Source organism: Colobus angolensis, unplaced genomic scaffold, assembly GCF_000951035.1.
Source record: "Colobus angolensis palliatus isolate OR3802 unplaced genomic scaffold, Cang.pa_1.0 Scaffold49, whole genome shotgun sequence".
Lineage (NCBI taxonomy): Eukaryota > Metazoa > Chordata > Mammalia > Primates > Cercopithecidae > Colobus > Colobus angolensis.
The window spans coordinates 1,526,770-1,540,342 of record NW_012118376.1 but is presented as its reverse complement, the minus strand read 5'-3'; the positions used below and the strand labels follow the sequence as shown (position 1 = coordinate 1,540,342).

The window sequence follows — 13,573 nt, the reverse complement described above, 5'->3', positions numbered from 1 at the left end:
GATTTTTGATCCTCTATTGATTTTAAATGCCAATGCCGACACTAAAAATTTGTTGGGGGGGTGGGGCAGGGGAAAAATGTACCTGTCTTCCTCCAATAAAGAATTACATATGTCCAAAAAAAGGTAATAATTAAGATGTGATCCACAAATATCTGTGTAGAATATTTTTAACCTTTCTACAATGGATTATAATCGCACAAAAGAAAAAATTATCAGAAAACATTCTTAAAATACAGCTAATTTAAATACTGGGTAGACAAGTTAATGGTGCCTAAGTATGTCTGACTCTCCCAACCCAAATCCAAAAAAAAAAAACAAAGGACCAAAATCTATGCTTTAAGTCTAACTTCAAAACAGAGAATCTTTAAGCCTCAAATTATATATAAGTAGAAATATAAATCCTAAATTCCAGATAACTATTTTCATGCTTGTATCACAAAATTTCTCAAAGACCTACAACAGTATAGAAAAAAATGCCTAGAACAAAGCAAGCAGAAGTTAATAGTGGGCCTAAAAGTAAACGAAAATCAACAACAGAAAGAGAAAGAACACCCTAAGTGTGAAAATACTGGAAAAGATTCTTGGTAGATCAGAGCAGACTATAACGAAAAGACTTGAAAGAGAGGATGATTCAATGAGGTTGTGTAGAAAGGGAAAGTTTCACGGAGAAAATTAGCTTTAAAAAAAAAAAGGGGAGAGCAGTCCTTTGGAAACTGTGAAATAACAGGAAAAAAGAAATAAGAGGGGCTGGGTGCAGAGTAATCCCAACACTTTGCAATGACCAAAGTGAGATCACTTCAGCCCAGGAGTTCATGACCAGCCTGGGCAACACAATGGGACCCTATCTTTACAAAAAAAATTTTTTAATTAGCTGGGCATGGTGGTGCATGTCTATAGTCCCATTTACTCAGGAGGCTGGGACAGGAGGATTGCTTGTGCTGGGGAGGTCGAGGCTGCAGTGAGCCATGATCACACCACTGCACTCCAGCCCTGAGTGACAGAGTAAGACCCTGCCTAAAAAAGAAAAGAAAAGAAGAAAGAAAAATTTAGGCTGCTACAAAATATATCTCAAAATAGTCTGGGAACATATACTGGTCCTATGCATGCATATCCTCCCACCAAAAGGCCATCTACAAAGAAAACATACTTTGCAATTCTAACAGAGAAGGTACTCTTGTACTAGGAATCTTGCAAGGTACCTCAAAAATCAAATCACCAATCCTGTCCAAAGAAATAAAAAGATGCAAGTAATCTGTAAGTACTAAAAACAGAAAATGAAAATCAAAACAATTCAACTGGTTAAAATTACTGACAAAGAAATATAAATGATGAAACAAAAGGAAACAACACAACACTTTAAAATGAATTAAATGCCCTCAAAAGAAGCGTTTGAAAATAGGAAATATAAATATAAATTATAAATTTTTTAAAGTTATCATAAATTAACAAAAGAACTCAGGATTGAGTGACACCAGGAAAGAAATCAAGAGGGCAAAAGTAATCAGGCATGAAGACTAAATTGTAAGGTGTCCTTCGAATAAAATTACTGAATGAAAATTTAAAAAGGGGTATTAAAGGTAGAAAAAGAACCAAAAAAATAAAAATGAGATAAAGAAAGAAGTAAAGATGTTTAGAGACACAATGGTTGGAATGTAAAATAGGCAAAGAAGATCCAATGTGCATAAAATAGGAATCCCTGAAGAAGAAGAAAAATAACAGAGTTAATATTTAAAATTATAATCTTGAAAAAAAAAAAAAACCACTTTGCTAGAGATAATATAAATTCTGAATCTACATTCTAAAAGGACTCAATGAGTACCAAGGCAAAACAATTGACCCACATCAAGAAATCCTGAAGCACCTTGCAAAAGTACTATATTTCAAAGATAAAATCTTCAGGGCCAGGCATCTTTCTTAATGCAAACACAATGTAAGCATTTCCTTTAGACTGAAACAAGGCAAGAATGCCCACCATCTCCACTACTATTGAATACAACTGCAGTGATGGCACTAAACAATATAATTAGACAAGAGAAATAAGAGGAAGTAAAACATCTCTATTTGCAGATCTGATTCATTCTCTAATTAAAAAAAAAAAAAAAAAGAAGAAGAAGAGATTTCAGCCGCTTGCTTCTGCCTCAGAGTTGGCGCTGTCATGGCCAGTCAGTCTCAGGGGATCCAGCAGCTGCTGCAGGTTGCTGAAAAGGGTGTCTGAGACCTGCAGTGAAAGAACCGGAGGCAGAAGCAGACCAAAGCAGCAGCTCAAGGTGAAATTGAACAATATTGCCTGCAAAGGGAGAAAGAGTTCAAGGCCAAGGAGGCTGCTGCCCTGGGATCCCAAGGCAGCTGCAGCACTAAAGTAGAGGAGACCGAGGAGGAGAAGAGAACCATCTGGAAGTAGTTTAGGCAGAAGAGAGGTGAAGTCTTGGCCTTCCTCTGCGACATCTGGTAGTCCATTCCTGCTAGTGGTTAGAACAATGAAGTTAACCATAATATTAATTGTTTGGACCACTTTTAGTTACTTAATCAAAGAGAACAGAATTCAAGAACTTGTTACATGTTACTACTTGGTGTACTAATAATCATTTAAAAGCAAAGACCCTTTGTCATGCAAAAAAAAAAAAACCCCCCAAGGAGGATGAATGAGGAAATTAACTCAAACAATAGAAGAATTCAGTAAAAAAGAATATAAAATTTATCATTCAAAAAAAATCAATAGCTTTCTTAAATACCAACATAACGAGTTCAAAGATATAAATAATTGAAGCAATTTTGACTTACCATAGCATTAAAAAAAAAAAAAACGACTAAAGACAAAAACAACTCTAAACAAATAGTTAACTCTAATTATTAGGTCCCATGCTACTGTATACCCCACAGAGGTATAGTACTAGCAATTCTGAAGCAATAGTTTCTCTGCATTCTGGGACTCAGCAAAAATGTAAATAGATTGTGGAAATAGAAGTCGCGGTTCTTGTTTTCTTTTTTGTTTTTCTTCTTCTTTTTTTTTTTTTTTTTTTGTAGAGACAGGGTTTCACCATGTTGCCCCGGATGGTCTCGAACTCCTGGGCTCAAGGAATCCATCCACCTTGGCTTCCCAAAGTGCTAGGATTACAGGCAAGAACCACGGTGCCTGGCCAGAGCCACATTTCTTAAAGTTGAATAGAAAGTTACAAATATAAAAAGGAAAGAGACTAGAAGGAATTCTGTGCTATACCACCAGAATTACAGGTGTCAGTAAAAACTTTGTTTTTTTACTATAGACAGAAAAAGAAATAGGTATTAATTTTTTTAAAAAATAAACATATAGTATATTACACTTTAGGAAAAACGAGTGCCTCACAAAGGGTACGCCACCAAAGCCCCCAAAGAATCTACCTATGAACACTGAGCATGAAACCACTGCATGGGGATGGAGGAGACGTTAAAAACAATACTACACACTTAATTACTGTTACCAAGAATGTAACAAATTAATTCAACAGTCATTCAACAAATATTAATACTTGCGATGAACAAGTATTCAATATTTTTTTCTTTCTAGTGTATTTTGGAAAAAGACATTCCAATTTTACACAGATATTGTATTCTTTACATTCCTTTTTGAGTAATTATTTCTTATTTGAAATTTTTAACAACATCCTATGTGGTTGGTGTTAGGAACTGTGCTGAGGGTTTTATATACAATAGTTCTTTCTTTCAACATAAACAGCAAATTTATAAATTAGATATTATAAACCCTACAAATCTGGAGACTAAAACTCATAAAGAATTCGTACATATACTATATGGCAGATGCTCAGACATTAAGCCAGTTCTACCTGATTCAAACGCCACTGTTTTTACCTATGATATGCTGTATCCTGTCTGGGAAGACATGCACATTATTATACAGACAGAGTTCATTCCCAGGCCACCCAATGAATTTCTCGTAGTCTATAATGTAGCAGAAATGATGGTAAACCTCATTAAAATGAGAGATCTGCTTCTTGTAAATCTTACTGTTCTCCATGGTACTTAGTCAATCTCTTGCACTTATAATAGAAAAAAAACTAAGTATTTTTTTAAATTATTAAAATTAAGTTAACCATAATATTAATAATATTGATTTCATATCCGGCAGATAGCATGCCTGTCATACAGAAGACAAAAAGGAATCAAATTGCTTTTCTCTGTTTTCATTTATAATCAATCTATATTTGGTTACCTCCTACATTATACCAACTATGCATAGAAGAAATGCAATAATGATTTCTGGTATAGTACAGACTAACAGAATTTACTAAATGGTCTAGGAAAGAAACTAGAAGTATAATCTCCAAGTATAAGACAATAGTTTCAAAAATATATAGTGAAAAAATCATGAAAAGAATTAAAATGTTCACTAGAACATACTCACTTAATCTAAGAAAAAGCTGTAAAGGAGAAATGAGGAACAAAAAGGCACGAAACATATAAAAGCAAGTAAAATGACAGCTTTTACTATATTCAACTATATTAATAACAACATTAAGTGAGAATGGATTAAACATTCCAGTTACAGGCACACATTGGCAGATTAGATAAAAAGACAAGAGCCAACTACGTGCTGTCTATGGAAACATACATTAGATGCAAAAATATAAACAGGCTGAAAGTAAAAGGATGGAAAAAGATATATAATGGAAACAGCAACCATAAAAAAGCTAGAATAGCAGGCAAAACAGACATTAAAACAGAAACTGTTACTAGAGATAAAGAGGAACATTTTACAATGACAAAAGGAAGATTTAAAAAATTATAAACATATATGCACCAAACATCCAAGCTCCTAAATAGATGAAGGAAACACTGACAGAATTAAAGAGACTTCAATACCCTATTTTCAATAATGAATAGAACAAGTAGGCATAAGATCAGCAAAGTAGAATATTTGAACAACACTAAAAAACAGATGTCTGATAAAACAGATATCTATAGAACACTCCACTCAACAACAGCAGAATACACATTCTAATCAAATGTTTATTGAACATCCAGGATAGATCAAATGCTAAGCCATAAACCAATAGCTACAGCTACATGGGGCTAGTGCCTACTATATTAGATAGCTGCTATGCATAGATAGCACATACTCCCTGATGATAGCATCCTAAGATGACCTGGAATCCTTTTCCTCAGTAGTTTCAAAACATAAAAAGTGGATACAAAAGCCCCATCTAAGATACTAATACACTAGTAACTCACATCCCCCATGAGTCACCTCTATTCCTTGATCTTACCACGTTAACCACTTAGCCACAGGTAAAAGAAAATTATTTTTTTCCCAACTTGCCTTTTTTCGGATTCTGATGAAGAAACACTTAATGATCTAAAATTCCAAATGCAATCTTTCTCATTACATGAAAATTTTTGTTCTTCAAAAATAGGCCTGTGTGCCATTAATATTTATACCATTTTGAAATCAATAAATATAACTATATAAAATATATAATGGTAAATGATACTACGTAAATAAAGCACATTTTTACTTCAAAGACATAAAAAGGCATTACTCACTGTGCTTTTATCTTTCAGAAGTTTTTCAATTACTTCAATTAACATTTCCTTCTGCTCTGGATCAAGGCTAAAAAATATAAAAAGAACTTACATTAATTTTTTCCCTTTAATTCTAGCTTTAAATAAGCTCACCAATTCAAGGATGTTGAGAAACTTTTAAAGAGGGAAAGGAGAGCAAGAATTATTATAAGTTAGAAACAAAGAAAAAATAAACAACGTAAAATGGGATGGTTTTTCTCATGAATGTGTCCTAATCTTTCCCTCTAATATTGTTCATATGAACTAAATCAGATATCAATGGTTTAGTTAAGAAAGTACTGAAAGAATAAGTTCACTTCTAAAAGAGTTGGAAACTTTCAAGAAAGTAACTGTAAGTAGATAAACCACAAACTCTTTTTTCAAATGGGAGGAAAAAAATAACAAGACAGCAGTCATTATTTTACTATGGATACATACTTGCCAAAAACAAACATGGAGAATTTCCAAATAAGAATTTTATATCATACTAGTTCACTGATAGAGACATGCATTATAAAATCTGCCAACTAAAACTAAGAAAAATAAGAGGTAGTAATAAGATTAAAACATTTGAGATAGAACACTAACAGACTATAAGCTCAAGGCAAGGAGAGGCAAGCGTTGAGGCTGAAATATACTGGAGCCCAGTGATAGGACTTTTAAATCATTACAGTGAGCATGCATCTTATCCCGTAAGTTTATAAGGAGAAAAGGTGAGTGAGAAGCATGATAAAACTTTGTCTGACAGTGAACACAGGAAAAAAAGTTTTCACTTTTTACAAACACATACATTTATTATTAAGCATTATAATTATCTAGACAAACTTTTTAATTCTTTCAAATTTCAGCTTAAGTCTTCCTTCTCAAAGCAGTATTTCACTACCAAACCCATCTCATTACATCTTTACTTTCTGGTAACAAAATATGATAGGTCCCTGTCCTATCAAAGACATTGCTAGTGTACCTTTGTATATACATATATATCAGGTGCTAATATTTTATTCAGTTATAGATTGCCTTTAATTATGGCATGTCTTTGATTTTCTTCCTCAAATAATGATATGCTATTCATAATTAAGTGCCACATCCTCTACTGTTTTCATACATCTAAATACACCTAGCATGATACTGTGAATACAACATCAGAAACAGAAGAGAGTCTCAACAAGCTTGAGGAATAAATGATAGCTGAAAATAATACCAAATTGTTGTAGATAATTTTATTTGGACAGTAAATTTTCCACAGAGATCAGGGCATTGTACAATATTGCATAACATTTCTAAAATATCACACAGATATGGTATAGCACTATATTTCAAATCACTACACTTTTTAAAATTACTTAATAAAATAGCTCTGAAAAGAATTAGACACGGAAGGGAGCAGCAGGAACAACGATAGAAGGGAAAACAAATATAAGTGAGTTGAGAGGAACACACACTTAAGATTCTACTGTAAACAGGAAAAACAAAATCTCAATTTTCTAATAATACAAACATATGTGTACATGAGATAGACTATACAGATGAGAATTCAAAGTCTGATTGTTCTTAAGTTGTAAAATCTATAAATTATCACAGGCTCTAACAGCCTCACAAATAAAAACCTGCACAGGATCTCTACAGCCAAAACAAAATTAAAGATGTGTAAGGAACGTTTGCAGCTGGGAAAATACCATCATACGGTCACTGGATTTACTTAGTATATAAGAACAGGCTAGCTAAAAGAGCTACTAAAATAAGCCTCTGTGGTCTACAACATTAGAGATCTTTCATATATTGTTAACAATGCACTTACCTGTATAATTTTTGTATTGCATGGGCTGCATTCTTCCTAACATATGGTGATAAGTCAGCAGAAGCTTCCTTAATAGCAAGCATCATGATAGGTACAATAATTGGCACTCTAATACTTGACAGAACTCTCAAAGCACTTGCACGAATTAGTTGGTTTGGGTCCTAAAAACAGCGCAAAAATATTCACCAAATTTTCAACTTTACAATATTTCAAAGACATCTTTAAGACGCAGTTAATAGGTGCTTAAAGGGTGTAATAGAACAATAGCAAAAGAAAGCTACTTAATTTAAAATGAACAACTAGTATATGGGAAGGGGAAAAAAAGACAGAAATAAATAAATGTTTACTTCTTTAATAATGTTTTAAATACAAGTAATAGTTATAATTCTAGTTGGTCATTTATTACTAAATATGCTGGGTTTTTAGACTTAATAAAATGCTGCAGGTCATCAATTTCATGTTTAAAAATGTCTCATAACCCCCTTTGCACACTTTCAACAACTAGTATAATGATAAACAGCTCTTTGAAGCATGAAAATAATTATATTGAATATAAACAAACATATAGAAGCTGCAACATATACAGCAAGGTTTCAGTTGGTTGTATAAATTATTTTCTAAGTGTATTAAGTAGGCACTATAGGAGGCGTTAACTCTTTCAAGACACTACTGTGCTATTTAGTGGATTATTGCTCCACTTCTTTAAATGACACACTTTCAACTCTGCAGAAACCTTGTAGCTATTTGCCTACCCACTCCATTATTTACCTTCAGAGCTCGCTGAAAAGTGCTTATGGATAGGAGTGCAAGATCCTGCTGTTCTTCAGCATATCGAACCAGGTAAACATACACCAACTTCTTGATCTGTTAAAAAACAATCACTTATTTGTAGCCAGAGTGAACATTTAAAACTCAGTATTTGCTATATCAAAATCCATGCTCAGTTTTTCGCAAGTAAATAACTGAATCTGGTCACATCTTAGATTGTAAAATAAAAGTAATATTTTGTGGGATAATAAGTAGCAACAGAAAAAGTCTTTAAAGTAATCATTTTAATAGTCCAGTCCACAATAGCAATAGCCTATAAAAGTGCCCCTTCCTCTTGAAGGGAATAAAAAATTCCTCAGCAGATCTCATAAAAGAATATTAACTAAATTGTAAAAATATTTTCAAAATGGGGGATGAAAATAAAAGAAAGAAGCTAGGCATGGTGTGCATGCTTGTAGTCCCAGCTATGCAGGAAGCTGAGGCAGGAAGATCACTTGAGCCCAGGAGTTAGAGGCCATCCTGGGCAACATAGAGAGACCTTATCTCTTTAAAAAACAATAAGAAAGAATTTGGGCCCCGGCCACTAACTATATGTTATGGGAACTTGTTTCCTCATCTGTTAAAAGAGTCCAGAGCCCTAACTCTGATTTTTATGGTAATACTCACATTTCAACATGCATTACATGATATTTTCAGTCCAGTAAGAATAATGTGTGACTATTAATACCAATTTAACGTAATAAAAATTCAAAAAGATTGGATGTGTGTTCTGAAAACAGTTTTTTGGTTTTTGATTTTTTTCTGAGACACTGTCTTGCTCTGTCACACAGGGTGCAGTGCAATAGCACAATCACAGCTCACTGCAGCCTCAACCTCCTGGCCTCATGCCATCCTCCCACTTCAGCCTCTCCAGTAGCTGGAACTACAGGCTTGCATCACCACACTCGGATTTTTTTTAGTATTTTATAGAGACAGGGTCTCCCTATGTTGCCTACCCAGGCTGGTCTCGAGCTCCTGGGCTTAACTGGTCCTCCCACCTCAGCCTCTCAAAGCACAGGGGTTACAGGCATGAGCCATTGTGCCCAGTCTTGAAAACAATTTTTAAAGGCAATTTAATCATTAAGTTTACACAAAATTATGAACAGAAAAAAACAAAAACTAGAATTTGAGTTGAAATTTATCTATTGCTTCCTTCTAGCACTATTTATAACCTGTATCTACCTTCTCAAATATCTTCACATCCCTGATTACCCTTCAAAGATATCAGCATGATATATACCTAAAAGTTAGGTACTCAGCCAGGCACAGTGGCTCACGCCTGTAATCCCAGCACTTTGGGAGGCTGAGGCAGGCAGACTGCCTGAGTCCAGGAGTTCAAGACCAGCCTGGGCAACATGGTGAAATCCCATCTCTAGTTAAAAAAAAGAAAAATTAGCCAGGCATGGTGGCATGTGCCTGTAGTCCCAGATACTTGGGAGGCTGAGATGGGAGAGTCACCCAAGCCCGGGAGGTCAAAGCTGCAGTGAGGCAGGATTGTGCCACTGCACTCCAGCCTGGGCAATTAGAGAGAGAGACTGTCTCAAAAATTTTACAAATTTAAAATTTTTTTTTCTTAATTTATATACTCAACACAGGAAATGAAGAAAAAAGTTGGCGATCGCTGGAATTGGTGCTGGAAATATAAAAACAGTACTATACTGGATCGTATTTTGAGTCATACTGATCAATCTGGACTACTTTAGAGACAACTGTCGTGACCTTCCTTCCTTGTACCCTAATTTCTCATGAAACATAACAGCTTTAAGTTCCTCTGCCATCCTGTTTGCTCCTTCCTAAACTCACCCCAATTTTTTTCAGCGTGGCACTATAAACTGCAAATAAAGTCTAAACAGAGCAAACTAGATAAGAACTTGCTCCAGATGAGATATTTCCACCGATACAACTAATTCTTCATTAAAACCATACACCTTTTCCAAATGTACTGCTGACCAAATCAAAATCAAACTATCCTCATGGAATTTTTTAAAAATTCTTTTAAATGAAAGGCAAAATCTTCCATTTATCTACAGAAATTGTCAACAATTTAGATTCAACGCATCTTGGCACCCTGTTAAGATAATTTGAGATGATAATTTTATAATCCAACCTACTTCTCAATTCATAAGTACAAATGAAAACTGAATGAGAAAACAAACTTTGTACATCTTCATCGTTGATAAAAATGTTAAACGCAACCATTTTAAGTTGATATCAATCCATTCATCTATACTATATGGACAGAGTTATAAATGAAATGAAAATTTTTTTGCCAATTACTCTTCAATGTTGAATGGCTCCACAAAACCTTAAAACAAAATCTAAAGCTCTTAACCTAGTACTCAATACAGTTTATAATCTGTTCAAAACCTCCTTCTCTAGTCAAACAGAAACAGCCCCAAATATAACTTGCACTTTTCTCTCAATCTCCACTCAGGTTATCCTAAGTTATCCCGCGTCCCCAGGTTCCACTTACTAAAATCTTCCACAAGAGCAAAAATTAAACAATAAAGAGTTCTAGTAGATGAACAGTAAACAAATGACAGTTCATCCATATAACACTATACTATTCATCCACTATACAAAATTAAATAAATCTGTAGGACATTGAAAATATGTCCTTGTGGCCAGGCACGGTGGATCACACCTGTAATCCCAGCACTTTGGGAGGCCGAGATGGGTGGATCACCTGAGGTCAGGAGTTGGAGGCCAGCATGGCCAACATGGTGAAACCCCATCTCGACTAAAAATACAAAAAACTTAGCTGGGCATATTGGCCCATGCCTGTAATCCCAGCTACTCAGAAGGCCGAGGCAGGAGAATCATTGGAACCTGGGAGGCGGAGGTTGCAGCAAGCCAAGATCACTCCACTGCACCCCAAGGCACCATCTGAAAAAAAGAAAAGGAAAGAAAGGAAAATATGTCCTTGAAAAAGACTTTTTTTTTTTTTTTTTTTGTAGACAGAGTCTTGCTCTGTCACCAAGGCTGGGGTACAGTGGCACAATATCAGGGCTCACCGCAACCTCCACCTCCCAGGTTCAAGCAATTCGCAATTCTCCTGCCTCAGCTTCCCAAGTAGCTGGGATTACAGGCATACACCAACACACTGAGCTAACTTTTGTATTCTTAGTAGAGATGGGGTTTCACCAAGTTGTCCAGGCTGGTCTTGAACTCCTGACCTCAGGTGATCCGCCTGCCTCGGCCTCCCAAAGTGCTGGGATTATAGGTGTGAGCCACCGCACCTGGCCTAAAATTTTTTAAAAGTGTAAAACAGTATGCATTGTATGATCTCACTTCTGTATTAAAAAAACAGATGCCCACATACTGTATTTTATGCAGTCTAAGATAGACCACCAATTGTAAAACACACCATTATGTTATGGGCCACAAAGGAAAGAACAACAACAAACAAACAGAAACCACCACCCATCGTAATCACCACCAGTTGTTAAGTTAAATCCCTACTGCAGAAACTTTAAAATAGCAAACATATGTCTTAGAATGGACATAATATGGTAATAATAGCAAATCCTTATATGTAGCATTAACTACATGTCAGACACTGTTCTAAATGTCTTACTTAAATTAACTCATTTTATCCTCACAACTCAACAAACAAGTATTTATTCTTACTTTACAGATAAGAAAATGAAACACAGGGTAAGCAACTTGACCGAAGTACCGTATCTATTAAATAGAAAAGCTAAGATTCAAGCCAAGTAAGCACAAAATTCAGAAATCTATACAATAAAATGTTAATAGTCACTATCTCTGTGCGATGGTATTAACCAGTGACTTTCATTCTTTACATCTTTCCGTACTATCTTAAAAGGAATATTAATTACTTTGGGTTCAGATAAAACAATAAAGGTATTTCACGACAGGGGTGAATCTCATCTTTCCAGATGGCCTTCAAAACAAAATAATAGTGTTGTGATTCTTATAATACTTTAAATTCTTTAATTATAAAAAAATTTCGAATTAGTAATGTTTTTAAGTTCCCACATTCCTCAGAGAGACGCATTTTTCTGTAGCCTTGGCAACGTGTAGCCACAACTGTTTTAAACCTGTTCAACAGAACAATAAAAAGGCACCTGAATGAACAAGTTTTCTCAAGTCAACCAATCTGTGACAGCCTCTTGCTTGTGAAAGTTAGCCAGTCAGGAACAACTGCACTCCCATACACCCATCTCTGAGTGCCAATCAATCAAGAGCAGTCTCACCCACATGACCACACATCTACAGATGATATCAAACCACTTAGGACCCTGAAAGTCCATGAATCCCTGAAGACTGTCCTTCCCAATAATCCACAATAATATCAGCCATCTCTATGCCCAGAGAAACTGTGCCTAAAAAGCATAGTTGTCCCTTGCTATAGTAAGCAATAGTCTTGTTTCAGATATCATCCTTCAAAACAACCTACTGAAAAGTTCCAAGACTAGTTCACTGAAGTCTCATAGAGCCTTCATTTACGTTTTATTCTGTCTTTCTTTTTTTTATTTTCAGACAGAGTCTTGTTCTGTCTCCTAGGCTGGAGTGCACTGGCACGATCTCAGCTCACTGCATCCTCTGCCTCCTGGGTTCAAAAGATTTTCCTGCCTCAGCCTCCCGAGTAGCTGGGACCACAGGTGCACACCACCACGTCCAGCTAATTTTTGTATTTTTAGTAGAGACAGCGTTTTGCCATGCTGGTCAGACTGGTCATGAACTCCTGATCTCAAGTGATCCACCCACCTTGGCCTCCCAAAGTGCTAGGATTACTGGCGTAAGCCACCACACCCAGCAGCCTTCATCTATGTTTGTCAATTGCTAACATTACAATTACAAAATTCAGGAAATGTAACATCAATGCAATCCTATTATCTAATAAATAATCCATATTTAGAATTTCTCAATAACATCCTATATTTATATATTTATATATTTATAAAAATACCTATATTTATAGTATTTTTTAATAGTATAGTATAGTATTTATAGCATAGTATAGTATTTATAGTATAGTATTTTTCCTGATCTGGGATCATGCATCATATTTAAGTTTTCATGTCTCCTTGGTCTTGGTCTTCTTTCACCTGGGGAAGTTCCTCGGCCTTCGTTTTTTTTTTTTTTTCTTTTTCTTTTTTTTTTGAGACGGCGTTTTGCTCTCATTGCCCAGGCTGGAATGCAATGGCATGATCTCAGATCACCGCAACCTCCGTCTCCTGGGTTCAAGCGATTGTCCTGTCTCAGTCTCCAGAGTAGCTGGGACTACAGGCGCATGCCACGATGCCTAGCTAATTTTTGTATTTTTAGTAGAGATGGGGTTTCACCAAGTTGTCCAGGCTGGTCTTGAACTCCTGACCTCAGGTGATCCGCCTGCCTCGGCCTCCCAAAGTGCTGGGATTATAGGTGTGAGCCACCGCACCTGGC

The 13,573-nt window shown here is 35.5% G+C and overlaps 1 protein-coding gene across 2 annotated transcripts in view; it reads right to left on the bottom strand.

The window, feature by feature from the left end:
- The window catches only part of AP3B1 (adaptor-related protein complex 3, beta 1 subunit), a 318,221-nt gene that overhangs the window by 235,113 nt on the left and 69,535 nt on the right, over nt 1-13,573 (bottom strand). For both annotated transcript variants that reach the window (XM_011959213.1, XM_011959211.1), the window contains exons 4-6: nt 8,123-8,218; nt 7,355-7,515; nt 5,539-5,605 (exon numbers count right to left, since the gene is read on the bottom strand). In XM_011959213.1, the coding sequence (XP_011814603.1) occupies nt 5,539-5,605; nt 7,355-7,515; nt 8,123-8,218 (324 nt within the window). The remainder of the gene's footprint in view (nt 1-5,538; nt 5,606-7,354; nt 7,516-8,122; nt 8,219-13,573) is intronic.